General features: G+C 46.9%; 1 protein-coding gene across 4 annotated transcripts in view; it reads right to left on the bottom strand.

Annotated features, from left to right (window-relative positions):
• Nucleotides 1-20,109, bottom strand: part of ATE1 (arginyltransferase 1) — a 214,034-nt gene that overhangs the window by 100,386 nt on the left and 93,539 nt on the right. For 2 of the 4 annotated variants that reach the window (XM_029610557.1, XM_029610555.1), the window contains exon 7: nt 6,188-6,316. The exons of 1 other annotated variant lie outside the window; for it this stretch is intronic. In XM_029610557.1, the coding sequence (XP_029466417.1) occupies nt 6,188-6,316 (129 nt within the window). Of the gene's footprint in view, nt 1-6,187; nt 6,317-18,494; nt 18,624-20,109 lie in introns of all 4 variants that reach the window. One more of the 4 variants, XM_029610556.1, reaches the window with a different exon arrangement.

Here is a 20,109-nt window from a genome sequence, read left to right on the forward strand (position 1 = left end):
CGCTCGTACAACACTCACCAAAGCACATGGAAACTGGAGCCCCGACATCCAAGCGATAATGCCAGCAAAAGTGTGCAATGACTTCCTAGAAGCCGCCCAGAAAATCTCATTAGGAGACATCTGTTGTGACTCAGACCACGAAGTTGCCCGAGAATGCGTTGAGTGCGCCCAAACCCCCTGGCAGTAGGTGCCCTTTAGAAATTAAGTCGACTCGATCGCTTCCTTCAGCCACCACACAATTGTAGCCTTAGACACCTTACTTCCCCTTCTTTGGATCACTCCACAGCACAAAGAGGTGATCCGATCTACAGAAATCATAAGTGATCTTTAGATACCACAATAATGCACGCCTCCCATCTAAGAGACTAAATTCCTGTGTGTGAGGCGTAGAGGAATCCAAACCTGGAAAAGCTGGAAGCTCCACTGTAATTAAGATGGAACACAGAGATGATCTCAGGCAGAAAATTAGGCACCATGCATAAAGATACCCCCAAATCCGACATCTGTAGGAAGGGATCATAACACGACAGTGCCTGGAGCTCCAAAAATCTCCTGGCTGAACAAATAGCCACCAAGAAAACCACTTTAGGAGTCAAGTCCTTAACAGTAGCCCTCTTTATTGGTTCAAACTGAGCCTCACAAAATCCTCTAAAGGACAAGAATCAGATTCCAAGACACACAAATGTCCTGCATCTGAGAACATAAGTTATTAGCTCCCCGAAGGAACCGCATAACATCCGAAGGTGCGGGCAGAGGATACCCTTGCATCTTACCTCGGAGACAACTCAATGTCGCTACCTGAACTCTCAGATAGTTAAAAGGCCAGTCCCTTGACTAGAACCTTTCTGTAGAAAAGCCAAAATATGCAACACCATAGCCTAAACAGGCTGAGGCTACACTCCACCAACAGAAGACCAGGACTCAAAGATCCTCCAAATTCGCACATACATCATGGATGTAGACGGTCACCTAGCCTGCAATAAGGTGGAAATAACTGCTTTGGAATACCCCCTCCATTTCAAAATAAAAGCCGCGAGACAGAAGTGAGCTGCCTGACCCGAAAATATTGGGCCCTGATGGAAGAGAGTTGATGTTCGAACCTCAGGGGCCAGTATATGGCCATGTTGATCAGATCTGGGAAGAATGGTCGATGTGGCCACTCTGGAGCCACCAGGATCATGTTGCTTGGATGTTTTTCTATTTGCTGTAATCTCTTGTCCACCAGAGGCCACAAAAGAAAATAAAGAATCCCTCAAGACCACTGCAGCACCAGAGCTCAGATTTCTTCCATACCATGTTCTGCTCAGCGGCTGTTAAACTGCGACGCTTAGTGTTCTCTTTGGTTGGGATACCCCCATCTTCCGTGAATGAGACATCGCTGCCTCTGACAGCTCCCATTCCCCGGGTCTAACTTTCTCCAACTGAGAAAATCTATCTGAATGTTGTTCACTGGCGATGTGAGATGGTGTCAGCCACTCCAAGTGCTGCTTTGCCCAGTGTCCCTGCCTGATTCTTGGTTCCACCTTGATGGTTGATGTAGGCTACCGTCATCACACTGTCTGATAGGATCCGTACTGGATGGCCATGTAACCTTGGCAGACTGGCAAGAAACGCAAATGCACCACTCTCATACCATGAGGCCTCCTGTTTCGACTACTGGCCCTGCGCTGACTGATCTTGCCACATCGCCCTCCATCTGGAGAGGTTTGCATCGGTAGTGACTATTACCCAATTCAGAACCTCCAATGCCGCACCATGCTCGAGATTGGTATGAGTAAGCCACCTCGAAAGACCGTTCCTGGCTTCCCCTTTAACAGAAGAGGAAGATTAAAATAACTGATTCCAGCAGGAGAAAAAAGAGCCTCCTGCAGAGGCTGCATATGCGCAAATGTCCAATGCATAAAATTCAATGTCGATGCCATAGAATCCAAGAACTGTAAATAGCCCCAGATCCTGGGCACCGAACGCTGTAGGAGAAGCCTAATCTGACTCTGCAATTTCAGTAATCTCTCTCCGCGAGAACCACTCTCTTCACCAGCCTGTCAAACTGAGCTCCCAGATACTCCAGAATTTGAAAGAAGACTAAATGGCTCGTTGCTAGGTTTATCATCCATCCTAGAGACTTCAAGTGCATCAGTACCTTTTGTACTGATTGTCGACAGAGGTTCTCCGATTTTGCACGAATGAGCCAGTTGTTCAAACATGGATGCACCAACACCCCTCCTTTTGCAATGTGGCTGCCCCCACCATCACCATCACTTTGGTGAAGGTACGTGGGAGCCTTCACCAGCCAAAGGGAAGGGCTCGAAACCAAAACCGAAGGTATTCAACCTTTGTAGCTGTGTTTTGTCTTATACTATCTCAAAACTATACTAGCTCAAAATTTGGTTTTTTACAAAAGCCTTCACTTAAAGGTCTCTCCCTTTGGGATTGATTCACGTATTTCTTACCCCATTACACCAGATGTTTGATGCCATATACATAAATTTCCTGTTAGCTGTACTTTAATTTGCACTCATGCTTATTAAGTCGGTCATAATCCCAGAGTTTGTTGTCCGCTATTTGTTATTTATAATAATTTTATAATTTTAAATTTTGTTGACTTATTTTTGTTATTGGTAATATTTTAAATTTTAAGTCTTCCTCAGCTTTATCTATAAGTTCTCATGAAGTTAGCCCTGTTATTTGCACCCTCTTACTCAATGTAATTATCTTGTTTCTTAATTTTTCCTGTTCGATGTAATTTTTCTAATTTTTTAATTTTCTAATTTCTTGTTCGATGTAATTTCCAACTTTGGTTCTATGTAAACCGACGTGATATGTACCAGTACATGAACATCGGTATATAAAAGCTCTTAAATAAAATAAATAAATAAATATATGTCCAATTTTTAAGGTTGATGCTGTCTTCACTATTGTCAAACAATTTCTGGAAACGTATTCTCTGAAAACTAACATAAATAAAGCTGATTAAAAAAAATGTTCACTTAGGACCATGAACCGCAGGAATCTCTGGTGCTCTATGTGCAGATACACCTCTGTCAAGGTGAGAGATGCCAAGAACTCTCCCTTGTATACTGCCGCTAAGACAGACCTCAAAGTTGGATCTCAGAGTTTTCATGCAAAAATGAGGAACCTTGAGAGCCGCATTTACCTTCTTTAAATCCAATATTTCTTGAATTGGATGGGGGGGGGGGGGGGGAGGAAGAAACAGGACGCGTAACTTAAAATTGATCTCCTGCCACACTAAGCGTGTTCAGGGTCTGAGCCATCAAACTGAGCAAGACATCTCTGTGAAAAAAGAGAAAATCTGAGCAGAGTCCAAAGCGGCTCTCAGTCATACGCAATTTCTCCCTCTTCTAGAGGCGAGAAAGCCAATTCCCCAGCGGAATCCTCCAATGTCTCATGATCCACATCCCCTTGAACATTACCAGGGACAGCCTCCCTGCGGCATTTGGCTGCCGTGACTGAAAAATGGGAGGCCTGAGCACGCGATCCCTACATAGCAGGTTGCTTCGCCTTTACTGGGCACCCCTGCAGCAAGGTCTACAGGCCCTGGAAACATTTCACTCAGGAGGAGGAGGATGGATCTATACGGGAGCCCATAGGCCCAACCTTGCTCTCTCCAACCACTCTCTTAGGGAAGCTTCTGCCCTCTGGAACTGACCGTTGCCTTGCCTCCCACTCCACTCCCCTTCAGAGACACCATAGGCGAAAGGGAAGTCCCAACATGCACAAAAGCTGTAGCAGTCAAATCGCTCTGAGCATCTAAACAGCACTGACATAGATGGAGAAATAGTGAGGACTGAATTACTATCAGACAGCAAGCCTCACAGATAGCAAGGCACGTGGATCCATTCGTCCCCGGTGCCTAGCTCTCCTGAACCTCAGCTCTAGGCAGCCTCCTGCACGCCCACCAATGCTACCACGACGTACTCACACATCCTCCAGGACGCGCGCAAATAAGTACTCAAGACTAGGTCACAGTCGTATGCACACAAGGACATGCGCGAATGTGCTCATATAAGCCATGGTCGTACGCGTACAAGTACCCGCACAAGTACACACTCAAGTACCCGTGCAAATACTCGCTCAAGTCTAGGTCGCAGACGTATGCGCTCAAATCTAGGCTGCGGCCTTACGCTCAGGTCTCTGTGCATGCAACCCCCATGCAGCGAGAATGCGTGCACATGCCTACGTACGCAGGAAAAGAACCGCAGCCGCAGCCTGCAACATGGCTAGGCAAAGCCTGTCTGTACCTTCAGCACGTTTAGGCCCATATCCATTCTACATTGGGCACCGAATATCATTGAAGGCCTGAAGAGCTTCTCAACAGCTCAGGTTTCTTGACCGGCCGAGAATCCATGGAGAGTGGGACCGACTGCCAGCATCCCCTGCTGCTTGTTCCACTAAACAAGCTTACACACGTAAGCAAATTAAAACTGGTAGAAGAGCTCTACCAGAACCAGATACTCCTCTATAGTTCAAGTGCCTCTCTCCACCTCCGTGGGACAGGGTATCGCCAGTGATAGTTGAGGAGGGAATTTCCCTGTCTCCCCCACAGACGTTGCTAGGAAATCAGAAATGGACAGTTTCCTCACAGACAGGGAAAGCCTCAGCGTTAAACCCCGTCACCTGCGCTGCTCAGTCTACCGATGCAGTCATGCTCAACGCCATGCTGCTTTTGCTGTATGCACACATTGTTCCTCCCTGCACCCGCAGCATCTCAATGGCAAACAGGGGAACAGTCCCCTCAGTGCCACGGAGCCAAATTCCGGTTTCCTCTGCAAGCAGAGAAGTTGCTGAAAAACCCCATTGCAGAGCTCCCCCAAACCCCGCTGCTGCACAGATTCCTCTAACTTGTACCTTCACTTTTTTTTTTTTTTACTCTCCCAGAACAAATAAAGATGCATAGAAATCAATCCTTTCCTTTGGTGCAGACCTTCAGGTTCCAGGAGCGCAGGCCGCATGGCAGATCAGAAGAGAGCCAGACCACTGGCTATATCAGTCTTCTTTTGCCAAACTTTAGCGACCCAGCCCAGGACAAACCGTATAAAAGGGCCACTTCCCTGCTCCACTGGGCTTGCAGTGCAGAAGTGCCAGCAAGTTCCACCGCTGTCTCGGGGGGATGAGGGATCTGGACCAGCAGATGTCCACCCAATGGACCTCCAGACCGAGCTATCAGAAGGGTCACCAACCCTCTGCTCGTCCACATCAAACCAGGGGTAGGTTCCCGCCAGGACCTCACAACCCCCTGGGAGGATCCAGAAATGTTCTTGTCTTTTAATCTTTTTTGTTTTCTCCCTCCAGACTGCAGATTTTATACCACTACCATCTGCTGGAGACAGAGAAATACTGAAGGACTGCAGGTGGCACACCAGGTTATGTACAGTGTCAGTGACTCTTTCTCTGTCTCCATCTGCTGGCAGGGAGGCAAAACCCAGGAGTCTGGGCTGATCTGGGTACGTACAGGAAAGACATGATTTTCTCTTTCCTGGTCTCTTACAATTTCATTTGCTCCATGTCCCCCCACTGATCAGCACCAAAGAAATATTTGTTCACTGAAAGGGTGATGGATGCATAGAACTACCTCTCAGAGCTGGTGAAGTCAAGAGAACTCAAGAAAGTCTAGGATAAGCACAGAGAATCCTTCTTGCTAGGAAGTGTAGATAAAGCCACAGATCAAGTAAGCTCTGTGGTACAGCAAGAGGAAAGGAAAAGATGCAGTCAGTCGCTCTGTGTACTGAGCATGGAGATATGAATACACAATCCCTCTGTGCCTTTCCTCTCTTCAGCTCTGGGTCACATCAGCGAAGTGGCAGCATAGTCCCTGCACGAATGCTCACATCGCTTCAGCTCTGGGTTCCCAGGGTCTGCATCTCAGTCTCCACACAGACAGCACTACACAGAATGCGGCAGGAGGAGCTGAAGAGATAAGAGCATATATACAGGGACCATACCTCTTCATTGCCTGGTGTACACCTAGCATGACTCAGAGAGCTAAAGAAAGGAGAATGTGTACAAAAGGCCCGTATCTCTGTAATACAGAGAACTCAGAGCTGAAGAGATGAGAGCATGTAAGCAAGGATTGTACCCGTTCATGGACTGTACACATGTACATGCAGCACAATATAGAGAATACAGAGTGGAAGAGATGAGAGTGAGAGCATGCACATGGGGACTTTACCTGGGCTTCTCCACATTCAAACGGAGCATCCTGGTGTACAGACATCTGATACTTGGCAAACAGAGCTGCTGAGTGGCTGAAGGTTTCTGTGAATTCTGGGTCATCTGTGGAGACGGGAACTAACCTCACCTTCAGATCAAGGGGAAATTCAAGCAGACAGTATTGAAATGAGCATCTCTACAGTCAGTGCTTCCAAAGGAAGGTTGGTGGGAGGTCTCCTCAGGCCTGCTTCCAGAGTTCAGCCATGCAGCTGGTCCTTTACCAGACAGGGAGTCGCAAGAAGACGTCACTCTGTGGAGCCTGTCTAAGCAGGACATGTCTGAAGCCAACTCCTGCAGCCAGTCGAGATGCCTTCTATCAGCAAATGAGAAGTACATACACTATGAGGGCTTACAGTGGGACCTGTGTTGTCAGCAACAGACTGCATCCCCTTTATACTGACTTCGCAAGCATGTGTCAATACTACTAAAATATGCACAGTAACACTCAAACCGTATTACTGCGGTACTAACACACGCAGAAAGGGTGGTAGATAAGTGGAATGCCCACCCAAAGTGGGTGGCGGAAGCTAAAATAATCACAATTTGAGAGGGCATGGGAAAAGCAAGAGAGAATGCCCAATTGTTAAAGTGAAGAGAGAGAAGAAAGAACAAGCTAGCCGCACGCTGCACTCAACCAATCCAACAACAGGCTTTGAGGCTGCCAGGACAAATGGCAAAGTGTTTAACACTGAAAGGATATCCTAGTGAACATGCAGGCAACCATGTGACTGGATGCGTCTGGCAGGCTGTGATGATAGACTCAAACTACCATGGGTGTCTGGCAGACTGCAAGTGCGGTCACAACTAGAAGCGCTAGTAACATAGCTGGGTCTGTCTGGCAGGCTGTAAGGACAGAAGAACCTAGCGGAAACACCAGTGCTCATGGAGCTGGGTCCCGGACAGGAGACGCAGGGGACTTAAAAGAGTGGATGTCTGGTCAGCAGCCAAGCTAGTATTGTTGGCTCTTTAGATGATTACAGAACGTTGTGGTTAGTCATGAGAAAGCTGAAGAAAAAAAAATGAGGAAGACAGCAGAATGTCCTGACTAAGAAGAGAGATCCTCCACGCACCCGCATATCTCCTTGGCAATGGGACAGAATAACTAGGCAGAATGGATGACCAATTAACTTATCCAGGGCAGCAGGTTCAGCAGTCATGCAACTCAGTGACGTCATCCCAAAAGCACCAGAGCTTTTTAGGAGATTCTTCAATTCCACTGGGCATATGCAGTAGTTCCAACACAACCTGCAACATGCCTCAGTGCTGTAATTAAACTAATTAGCTCAGCCCCAGAAGGGGAGGCGGGTAGGTTTGTGTGGCTAGTAAATGGCTGTCCTGAGAGAACAACTAATATAAGCAATTATCTTTGTTTGACCCATCACACAACTGGGACTCCCTAGCTAACAGGAAAAGAAACCAACAGCACCTGCCAAGAGACAGAGCAACTATTTTGGAAGGTTCCACCTCCCTAATGTTTTTATTTTTTTTTTAAACAAAAGAACAAGTCCACCTGAATGAACAGAAATGGGCCCTAACCCTAAGAGCGACACTGAAGAATGAATGGCCCAAATCTGCTGTTGTGATGAAAGTCACTGTCGAAGCAATAATGGAATGACACTGAACAGGCCACCTTTGCAGCCACTCTCCTGCCACGCCCTTCCAACGTTTAACCGCTTAGGAACCCACTATCCAGATATAGTGTCCTCTTGGATTCGGCTATCCCGGTCTTGCTGGGGCACACAGTTGGGCGCACTTTCTAAGTTCTTTAGCCCACTCCAGGTAGACGGCAGTGACTCTCTTGCAATCCAAAGTAGGAAGGGCTTGTTCACCTTTGCTGGGATGGAGCCTCAGAAAAAGTGTTGGTAGGACGATTGACTGGTGGAAGGTGAAAGTCTGACCCCACCTTGGCAGAAAGTATGTATGTAAAGTACCAGTCTCTTAAGATAACAGTTTGTATAAGATGGATACATTACTAAGAACTCTGTGTGCCGAAGTGACAAGCACCAAAAGTAAAAGCTGCCAGGTCATGTTCCTCAGCCCCGAGGATGCCAGAGGCTCAGAAGGGCTTTCGTAGGGCTGGCTGGTGGCTCAGTGGCTTATTGCTATGCAGGTGGTCAACTGGGGCTGCTGTGGATCCAGCAGTCACAGTCTCCTATGAGTAGGGAATCATTGTCTGCTTTATGGGTCACACCTACTGGCCAGTTTTAGGGCCCAGAAGGAGCCCTGGTGCATGGCCGCTGGCATCACTGAAATGACCAGAAGAGGTATTTTGTAGGGGAAAAAGTCCTAGAGTAGTTGTGAATGAATGCGCATACCACCAGATTTCAATCGTAATTCCAACTGAGCTGGAAGTATAAAAGAGCAGAGTAAACCAGTGGGTCAAAAAAAGGGGGGGACGGACCTGTATCAACTCGCTGAGGTCCCATAACACAGCAGGATGCTTTAAATGAAGCAATCCCCACATCAATCGCACAACTAAGGGTTGTACAGAAATTGGTCTCCATTCTACTAAACAATACTGCTAACTGCAAAATGCACCAAGGAGTTCAGAATTATTTGTTTGTTTTTATTATATTATGGTTTTATAATATGTTTTAGTTATGTTTGTTTTACTTATTATGACTGTCTTACTGTAAACTATTTAGTAGAGATGTGAATCGGAACTGAAATTCGAACCGATTCTGGTTCCGATTCACATCTCTACTATTTAGTAATTGATAAGTGGTATATAAATCTACTAAATAAAGTGGTTTAGAGCGCAAACTCTGCAATCTCTAGAAAGGACCAAGCAGCTTTAGTGTGAAGCAGGAAAGAGGGTCTAAAGCCTTATCATATCAAATAGGAAATCTCTATTTTTGCTGTCGCCTTATCCATTATTTGACCAACTTAAGATCATCAGATACGTTCTCCTCCAGTTCCCGCTCTTCTTTTGTGTTTAGAAGAATTTCACCCCATACTACAGCCTAAATGCATAATACTGCATTTTTTGGCATTAAATCTTAGCTGCCAGACCCCAGAGCAATCCTTGAGCTTTGAGATCATGCCTCGTATTTCCTACTCCTTCCTACTGCAGACTTTGCTACTGGCAAAAAGACAAATCTTTCCCAGCAATCCTTTGAAAAGAGCCCTTTCGGCACACTGCCAGTAATGAACACCCTTTCCCAGTATCCTTCATCCCCTCCATTCTGTCACTTTAGGGTCCATACCAAGAATGCTCAATATGCAGAGCCGTGACATCCAAGTACAGGTAGCGCTTTCCTCTGATCTCCCAATCGAAGAAGCTGATCAGGGTCATGCTATGAGAACCAGCAGCTGATCAGGGTCATGCTATGAGAACCAGCAGTTTCTCAGTCTTCTCTGATTTTAAAGTTGCCCCCACTAGTGGAGAAGGCATCTATAGCCAGACTGCTTTCTAATACACTTGGGGAACAAAATGCTGGCAAATCTCTGTTCTGAGCAGTTGGGTGTTTCCCTCCAAAAGAAAATCTTACTTGCTAAATCCTTATCCAGAGGTCACTTATGGGGGGGTCCAGCTGACAACTCAGCCTGTCAGAATATTAACTTTCCTGCTCTTAAAAATGACCCAACGCCAGAACTCGAGAGCTTCCCGATACAGGAGTGAAACCAACCCTTTCTGCTTGTTCAAGCAGAATATTGGTATGTGGCTGGCTGTTAGCCCTAAAACACTAATTGGGCACCTAATTTCCAAACACTTTAGAGCATAACAAACAGCTTGCAACTCCAGGAGGCTGATGTGTAACCTTTCCTGGTGGGACCAGGGGCCCCAAGTATGCAGTTCATCGAAATGAACTCTCCAGCCCAAGCTGAATGCATCCATGATTAAGAGAACAGAGTGAGGCTGAACTTGGAAAGGCTTGCCAGCAGGAAGAGAGTTCCTGAAGCTTTAGATCCTGAATGGCCAGTGACCACTGAGAATGTCTCACATGGAGACGTGTCATAGGCAGAACATCAACTGTTGAATCCATAAGACTGCACATCATCAATGTGCACCAGACTGGTATCTGCTGATTCTGCCCGAGTTCCTCCACTGTAGACATAAGGTCTATAATTGTGACAGACGAAACAAAGAGTTAAAACCCAGCAGTTGGAGGGCCCTTCAGGATGCTTCCAGGGTAGTGAACAGCATGAGGCTGGACCTGCAGAGACTGCTGGGAGAACTCTCCTCCAGGAATTTGAGAGCAGTCTAGTATATAGCCCGTTCTCAGAGCATGGGGTCCTTCTCTTTAAATAGCCTCTTAATGCTCTCAGAGCCTTCTGGTCAGCACAAGCTAGAAAACCAAAAGTGGACTTGCTCTTTAAGCCGAGCAAAGGAAAACAGGTTCTTACCTGCTAATTTGTGTTCCTGTAGTACCACAGACCAGACTCCTGGGTTTTGCATCCCTGCCAGCAGATGGAGACAGAGAAAGTTTTACTGACACTGCTACATAATCATGTGTGCCACCTGCAGTCCCTCAGTACTGACCTGTACCCAAGCACAAACTTGTAAAAACACCAACAAATTCACAAAAACTTTCAACAAGTGTGTATTCCATACCATGAACTCTGTATTCCCTACCAATAAAAATCAGTTGAGTGGATGACTCTTCACTTCCACAGATTGGGTGGGTTCTGGACTGATCTGTGATATTACAGGAACAAAAATTAGCAAGTAAGAACCAATTTTCCTTTCCCTGTACGTACCCAGATCGGTCCAGACTCTGGGATGTACCAAAGCTCCTTATTTAGGGTGGGATCCGAAGAGTCGCACTCGCAAAACACTCTCGCCAAATGACCAAGATTCCGGATCCCCCATATCTAAGCAATAGTGCCTTGCGAAAGTATGCAGCAATTTCCAAGTCGCTGCTCTGCAAATTTCCTGTGGCGAAACCAGCTAAACCTCTGCCAAAGAGGCTGCAAGAGATCGTGTAGAGTAAGCTCTCAAACCCTCGGAATCAAACGTCCCTTCATTATGTCCATGGATCCAATGGCCTCCTTGAACCACTGCAAAACAGTACACTTGGAAGCCTGAGAATCTCTCTTGGAACTGCGTCACAAAACAGAGATGATCCAACCTCCTGAAATCATTCGTTACCTTGAGATACCTCAACAAAGCTCTGTGTACATCCAAAAGCTTAAGCTCCCTCACATGATGTGCAGAAGAGTCCATCTCAGGAAAAGCCAGAAGCTCCACCGACTGATTCACATGAAACACCAATACCACCTTCGGAGGGTACTGTCTCCAAGGACACTACTGAGTCCGAACACTGTAGAAATGGATCACAGTAAGACAAAGCCTGTAACTCAGAAATTCTCCTAGCTGAACAAATGGCCACTAGAAAAACGGCCGTAAGGGTCAAATCTTTAAACGCCACTCTCTGAAGAGGTTCAAAAGCTGCATCACACAAACCTCTGAGGACGAGATTAAGTTTCCAGGATGGGCAAACTCTCTTAACCCGTGGACACAAATTCTTAAAAACCCCCCCCCCCCCCCCCCCCCCCCCCCCCCCCCCCCCCCCCCGGAAGAAACCAGACTATGGCAGGATGAGAAGACAGAGAGCAACACTCTACTTTAACTCTTAGGCAAGCCAGAGCAGCCACCTGGACCCCAAGAGAGTTGAAAGCCAAACCCTTGACCAAACCCTCCTGAAGAAAGGACAAGATCTGAGACACTGAAGATCATAACTCTCGCACACCATTAGCAATACACCAGGATTCAAAAACCTTTCAGACTCTCACATACGATAGAGAAGTAGACGTTCGTCTAGCTTGAAGGAAAGTAGCAATAACTGCTTCTGGGTACCCCCCTGCATCTCAATCACCGCCTCTCAAAAGCCAAGCTGCTAGACAAAAATGAGCAGCCTGGTCTGAAAACATTGGCCCCTACCGAAGGACTGGAAGATGGCTGAAGCGTAACGGACCGTCCATGGCTAAGTTCACCACATCTGCGTTGCCACTCCGGGGCTACCAATACTATTTAATCTGGATGTGCCAATAAAGCTCTACTAACCATACCCTCAATAAAAACAGCAAAGTTGACCCAGGTTAGAGAGAGAGCACTATCATTGGCAGGACCATTATTATGGAACACATTACCACTTGAGCTAAGACTAATGAAAGATTTAAAACTCTTCAAAAAAAGCTTAAAAACTTGGCTCTTCAAAAAAGCATTCCACAGTGAGGTCGCTGAAGAAACAACAAATACATTCAGCTGAAAATCACCTATAAAAGCAGAGTTGTTTGTCTTTATATTTTTATTATTTTTTATTTTACTCATAATTAAATATTAATTTAAATACAGTATGCACATATACGATTAGCACGGCAATCGTAAATAGCATCTCCAACCCACTTTTCAATTAGAGTATATTATTGAACAATGTAACCATAAAATATTGGCACCGCTTGGATAACTTAGAAAACTATCAAACCTATTTCGTGCCTAAATGTAAACCGTTGTGATGGTGCACTACTAAATGACGGTATAGAAAAGTTTTTAAATAAATAAAATAAATAAACTTGCTTACTAGAGGCCAAGGAGGAAACACTTAAAGCAGAAACTCTTGAGACTAAGCCAAACACTAAAGCGTCGACGCTCTCAGCCCCATACTCTCTTCTCCGCCTTTGTATTGAGCTGAGTCGCAATTAGATCCACAAGGGAACAACCCCACTTCTCACGGATGAGCTGCATCGCTGTCTCGGATAGCTCCCACTCTCCTGGATCTAATAACCTGCAACTTACAAAATCCGCTTGGATGTTTTCTACTCTTGCAATGTGCGATGCTGCCATCCGTTCCAGGTGTTGCTCTGCCCAAAGAATTAGCTCCCGAGCCTCCTGGGCCACTGCTCGACTCTTGGTTCCTCCTTGCCAATTTGATATGGGCTACCATCATCGCATTGTCTGACAGGATCCTCACAGACCAACCTCACACCAATGGCAGAAGCGCAAGTAAAGCTAAACGCATCGCCCTGGTCTCTAATCGATTGATAAATCAGGAAGCTTCTGTCGCTGACCAGCTGCCCTGGGTAGACTGCTTGTGACAAACCGCTCCCCAACCAGAAAGACTGGCATTGGTAGTAAAGAATTATTCAATCTGGAACTTCCAAGTTGACACCACGAACTAGTTTGGAAGTCAGCAGCCACCAAGACAGGCTGTCCCCGTGCAATATCCTCGAGCGGCAAGTGAAAATTCCTCCAAGAGCGGGTTCCACCGAGACAACAGTGTACAACAGCAAGTACACAGCCTTGGCATCATCATTGACAGCAATCTCACGTTTAAAAAATTCATCGCTGAAACGGTTAAAAATGGATTCTTTAAGCTACACACACTAAAACGTATTAAACCTCTATTATATCAATTTGACTTCCGCACAGTCTTACAAGCAACTATTTTATCAAAGATTGATTACTGCAATGCACTGCTACTAGGTTTACCTAAAACTACAATTCAACCTTTGCAAATGTTCAAAATGCAGCTGCCCACATCATCACCGACACAAGCCGCCATGAGCACATCACTCCAGCACTTCAGTCTTTGCACTGGCTACCCGTGGCTTCCAGGATAATATATAAATCCATGACACTTATACATAAAGCCATTCACAACAGAGATATGCTGTGGTTCACCGATCATCTACAATTCAAAACATCAATCCGCCCAACTAGATTCCAGCATTTAGCTAAACTGAAGATCCCCGCGCCTAATATGACCAATCTTTCTTCTACGAAAGAACGTTCATTCATCATTGCTGGATCCACAATATGGAACACCATGCCCTCTGAATTACGCCAGGAACTTTGCCACAAAACATTTAAACAAAACTTAAAAACCTGGTTATTTAAAAAAGCCTACTATTAATGAACTGAGTCCTCTTCTATTCATCCTAGTTTATTTCCACAGACACTCATATATTGATTTTATTCTCTTAATACAAAGTTATACATGATATTGTATTCTTTCAGTTATGATGTTATATTGTAAAGCGCTATGCTGATTTAATGTTTGACTGTAAACCGAGGTGATGTTACCTACGTGCCCCGGTATATAAAACTCTGTAAATAAATAAATAAATATGCATGTCTCATATGCACAAAGGCCCATGGCACTAACTCCAGGGTTGAAGCCACTGAATCCAGAACTTGCAAATAATCCCACACTCTGGGTTATCAGCAACCCCAATAATCGCCAAATTTGTTCCTACAGCTTGAGAACCCGATCCTCCATGAGAAACACCTTACCCCTCCTAGTGTTGAACCAAGCACCAAGATACTCGAGGGACTGTGACGGCACCAAGTGACTTTTCGCTAAGTTAACCACCCAGCTGAGCGACTCCAGAGTACTGATAACTCTCTGCACTGACCAGCGACAAAGTTCCTCCGACTTTTCCCTGATGAGCCAGTCATCCAGATAGGGGTGCACAAGCACTCCTTTGCGATGCAACACCGCCGCCAGCATCACCATAACCTTGGTGAAGGTGCGTGGCACTGTGGCCAAACCAAAGAGAATGACCTGAAACTTAAAATGTTGACCCAGAACCATGAACTGCAGAAACTGATGATGATCCACCCAAATGGGAGTGTGCAGGTACGCCTCTGTCAAATCCAGAGAAGCCAGGAATTCGTCCCTGCGCTTCGCTACTGTTACCGACCCCAGGGTCTCCATCCAGAACGTCAAGCGCTACGTTTACCCACGTCAAGTCCAGAATTGGGCGAAAAGTGCCTTCCTTCTTTCGAGCGACGAAGCAAATGGAATACCTTCCCTTGCTTTGTTCAACCCGGGGGACTGGAATGACCGCCCCCAACCTCCGCAACCGGTCCAGCATCTCTCGCACCACAAGCTGCTTTTCTAAAGACCCGCAGGGGGAAACTAGAAACAAATCGTGGATGGGCCGAGCAAATTCTAATGTGTAGCCATTTCTTATTATGCTGAGAACCTGCGTAATCTTGGCCACTCCCCATAAAACCACGCTAAGCGATCCCCTATAAAAGCAACTGTGGAGTGGACCAGCCTCATCTCATTGCGAGGAATTAGCCCAGCTGTGCCACTACCTGCAGTGGCTCTGAAGGGCCTCCTCGAAAGGACCCCAGGACTAACCCAGGAGAGAAAATTGCTTCTGTGGACCTGGGGCTCCTCTCACCGGGCGCAACTTCCTACTGTCTTGAAAATGGGACCGAGCCTGAAAAAACCTATTGCCCTTAAGGCTTATCCTCCAGCAACCTATGCACGTTATTCTCACCCAGATCTTTCATCAACTGCTCCAGGTCCTCCCTAAACAAAAGCCGGCCCTTGAAGGGCAGAGAACCCAACTTGGACCTAGACAATATATCCGCCACCCAGTTTTGCAACCATAACAACCTTCTGGCTGATAAGGTGGACCCCATAATCCGAGAAGTTCTCAACAAGTCATACAGAGCATCTGCAATGTACGCCACCGTCACCTCTAAGCGGTCAGCCTTAATTGCCTCCTTGCAAGACCATTCGTAAGCTGCTGCACCCAACACAGACAAGCTCTCTGATTAAAGCTGGAACAGATGTCTGCCTGTAAAACCAGGGCAGACACCTCAAAAATTCTTTTGAGATGAACCTCCAGTTTTCATTCCTGCACATCCTTCAAAGCCGTGGACCCAGCAACCGAAATAGTCGTCTTCTTTGTCACCACTGAAACCACAGCATCCACCTTTGGAAGGGAAAATATCTCCGTCATCTGCTCAGGCAAAGGATAAATCTTCGCCATCACCCTCCCAACACAGTGTCAGGAGTACTCCACATCCGATCCGCTAACTTCTTCACCTACTTATGATACGGGAAGGCTTTATCGGGACCCCTAAGCCCATCCAGGACTGGGTACGCCCCTTCCATGTCAGAATCTTCTTGCGGAACCTTCAGCCCAAGCTCCTCTAGAACTTGAGGAATCAAAGGTCCTAACCCCTCCTTACAGAACAAACTGACCACCTTAGGTTCATCCCCCTCAGATATCGGGATCTCCTCCAGATCATACCCCGGAGCTGTGCTGGCCACATCCGAGGTCCTGTGACAGAGGTAGCCCCGGATTCCCGGGTGCCCACTCTGAATCCTCTGATTCATCGCCAGATGGATGCTGAACCAGTGAAGGCTGCTTTCTCTGAGACTGCCCTGGTCTGGAACCCAACTCCAGAACTTTGGAAGGTCGGGTCCGGATCCCTAGCCCTGCCTGCTGAGCTAAATAGGCCTCATGCAACAACAGGACAAAATTTGCCGAAAAGGGCCAAGAGGCACCAGCCAACAGCTGATATGTCCCAGCACCAGAGGACCCCGCCACAGGCAGAATGGGAGCCTTCACCACATATGGACTCCCCTGCTTCTCCCCGAGCCCGAACAGGCCAAAGACAGTCTCAGGGTAAAATCCCCCAGTCTCCGTCGGCACAGCAAAAGCTGCATGATAATCCAAAATGGCTGCTGTTCCTGCGCAGACGGACACAAAGTCCCCGACTTGCTCCGAACTCCGGCTCGCAGTAAGAACTGCTGCGGGAGAAACCTTCTTTTTTTTTTGTGGCCACTGGGCCATCGGACGACCCCTCTCCAACTGATACACAGGCAGAACACAACCCGACGCTGCTCAGGTGCACAGGAGCAGAGCACTATCACCTTCCTGGCGGGAAAACCCCCACACAACGCGATTGAGCCCACTGACGCTGTCAACACCATGGGAGAGAAAGAAACCCTTCCCCGGCTGCCAAAACCACAAAAGCAAGGAGCTGTCCCTTGAATTTACCGAGGCCTGCAATCCTCTTCAGATCAACTATTTTTTTTTTCCCACAAAACTAACCAAACTCCCCTAGACTGGAAAGGCACCAAAAGAGATTAGCCTAATTGAAAAGGGACAGACTGACAAAAACAGCCGACCTGAGCCTACAGCCACCGCAGCAGTCTCGTGAAGGGGAGGGATCTGGACCACCAGATTTACACCCCAGGGGATCAAGGAGCGAGCGTACAAAAGGGTCCCCAACCCCCAGCTCATCCACCTCAACCAGACAGGGAAGGACCCACTAGAACCCAAAAACCCCTGGGAGGAAGGCTCACAAAACCAAAATAAACTCCTGGCTGCAGAACTGCAGGTTTTGCACCATCTACCAATTGCTGGAGACAGAGAAATACTGAGGGATTGCAGGTGGCACACGTGATTACGTGGCAGCGTCAGTAAAACCTTCTCTCTCTCCATCTGCTAGCAGGGAAGCAAAACCCAGGAGTCTGGACTGGTCTGGGTACGTACAGGGAATGAGCTTTGGCACAAGTCACAGCATCCTTGTGCAATTCTGTCTGTCCATCCAGCAGTCAATGCTGCTCTATAAAGCTTCTATTTCAATTGCCATGACATCAGTGGATTTCTTCTTGAGTGCAAGATGGGCATCAAGCCTCTCCTTGAAGGATCACCTAATGGCCCTCACCCTGATACTTACAACATGCCAAAATGAGGGAAATCTTCTGACAACAGAGCAGCCATTTTTTAGTGACTTCCTGTCACTGTCAAAAAAAAATTTAATCTAAATCAAACCAAAAACAGACTTCCTTGAAGAAAAGATGGCTGGGAGAGAGAAAATGTAGCAGCACTGATGCAGGGTCTAGCAGGAAGCCATGAAAAGACAGGCCTGATGTAGGGATGACAAGAATAAAATAAAGCAAACTTAAAGAACATAAGAACATAAGACTTGCCATACTGGGTCAGACCAAGGGTCCATCAAGCCCAGCATTCTGTGTCCTACAGTGGCCAATTCAAGTCACAAGAAAGAAAAATCCTTAAAAGCAGGCAGAGAAAAGAGGCTGAGTTTTTGATCAGGTTTGATGAAAACCCCAGAACACCGCGACCGAGGTGCACTGCAGGCATGCGGTGGAGTGGGAACTGCTATGCATGTCCAGCGATGCTGAAGCATCTCCTACAAACCTCTGGAAAAGCAGGGGGTCGACTCTGTGCTTGACCTCAGAAAAGGGTCGGTTGCTCGATTTCCACCGTCATGTACTGTTATGTGTTTCCAAAATACCATAGTGGTAAAATAATATTGTAATACGTTTAGCATACACACACACACTACAAAGCATCGACAGACAGGGGATGATGGCACTGATGCTTCAGCACGATGACAGCACATGTCCAGCCTGTGAACCTGGGACCCCTGCTCAGATAAATTTCTTTACAGGCGGTATTATTAAACCTAAATAAATATTACAAAAAGCACTAAGTGGGTGCTCTTTCTTCCTGCCAGTGCATGTACGTTCCCCACCGTGTCGTCTGACCTGGCTTGTGCTTGGCTTATCAGGTGGGCGCTGATGAATCACCATCTCGTAGCGTTTATAGACCTGGTAAGACTCCTGAAACGTGGCTTTGAACTGGGAGCTGGCTGGAGATGACCTCACCAACCTCACCTTCAGAAAGAATCAAAGAGCTAGTTACTAGCAGTGCAAAAGACAGAATGGCAGGTCGGTATCACGTTACTGAGCTTTAGCCCAAGCATGCATAGTACTGATGGCATCCAAACCCAGTGCATGCTTACCTGGAGGAGACGGCAAGCTGCACTGCTGCCCCCTGATAAATATTCCCAGTCGCCCCTATCTGCTGGACAGCAAGACTTCCCCCTGGTCTGGTTAGAGGATACGAGAATGACCCCAGAGCACATAAAGCAGAGCTCATTGTCTCTCACGTCCCAAACCAATTTCCCCATTGTAATCTGCAGCAGTGGCTCCTCTCCTCTGCACACCCTGTTCATGCAGTGTTCACATCGCTCTCTGACGAGCAGAGGAGCAGTATCCAAGCCCGCCAAATGCAGAAGATGCCAAGCAGAAGGTTTTCAGGAGCGTACAAACACTCCATTCATGAGGAGTGTGAGAAAGCAGACCTTACTGTTTACTCTTTGCACTACACTAAAACAAACTTGGTGTTCCCAGCACATTCTCATCCCACGATCAGGCTCCTTACTTCATCGCTAAGCACGATGGAGACACACACAAAGGTATGTGAAGGGTATTCGCCAGGCAGCCACACTGCCAACCAGTCACTCAAAGCCCCCATTTTGTTTCTGCTCAAGCTGCTGAAAGGAGTAAGCTCTCTCACACACACACACACACATACACATACACACACACACACACGGAAAGGCAGACAGACAGAGACTCCACACAGACAGAAAAAAAACCCCAATACCCAGACAGACACAGAGAGACAGACATACCCCACCTACACAGAAAGAGACACACTCCGACCACATCCAGACACACAGATCACATTACACAAAGAGACATAAATCACACCAAACACAGAGACTCATAGGCCACATTACACACAGAGACAGACCACACCAGACAAACACAGAGACACATACAGGCCACATCACACCCAGACATAGACCGCACCAAACAGAGATACACACAGGCCCCATTACACAAAGAGACAGACCATACCAGATAAACACAGAGACACACAGCCTACATCCTGACACACAGGCCACATTACACAGAGAGACAATGAACACACCAGATAAACGTACAGACACATTCAGACCACATTACACAGACACATACACAGATCACATCCAGACACACAAGCCACATAGACAACACCAGACAAACACAGAAACACACAGACCACACCAGACAAACACAGAGACACATAGGCCACATTACACAGTGACACAGACCACATTCAGCCACACAGGCCACAAACCACAACAGACAAACACAAAAACACACAGACCACACCAGACAACACAGAGACACATAGGCCACATTACACACAGGCATAGAACACACCAGACAAGCAGAGAGACACAAATGCCACTTTTCACAGACCATCCCAAACACAGAGACACACTCAGACCACATCCAGGCGAAGGCCACACACCAGAATGGTAAGGGC

The sequence above is a fragment of the Rhinatrema bivittatum genome, chromosome 7, assembly GCF_901001135.1.
Source record: "Rhinatrema bivittatum chromosome 7, aRhiBiv1.1, whole genome shotgun sequence".
Taxonomy (NCBI): domain Eukaryota; kingdom Metazoa; phylum Chordata; class Amphibia; order Gymnophiona; family Rhinatrematidae; genus Rhinatrema; species Rhinatrema bivittatum.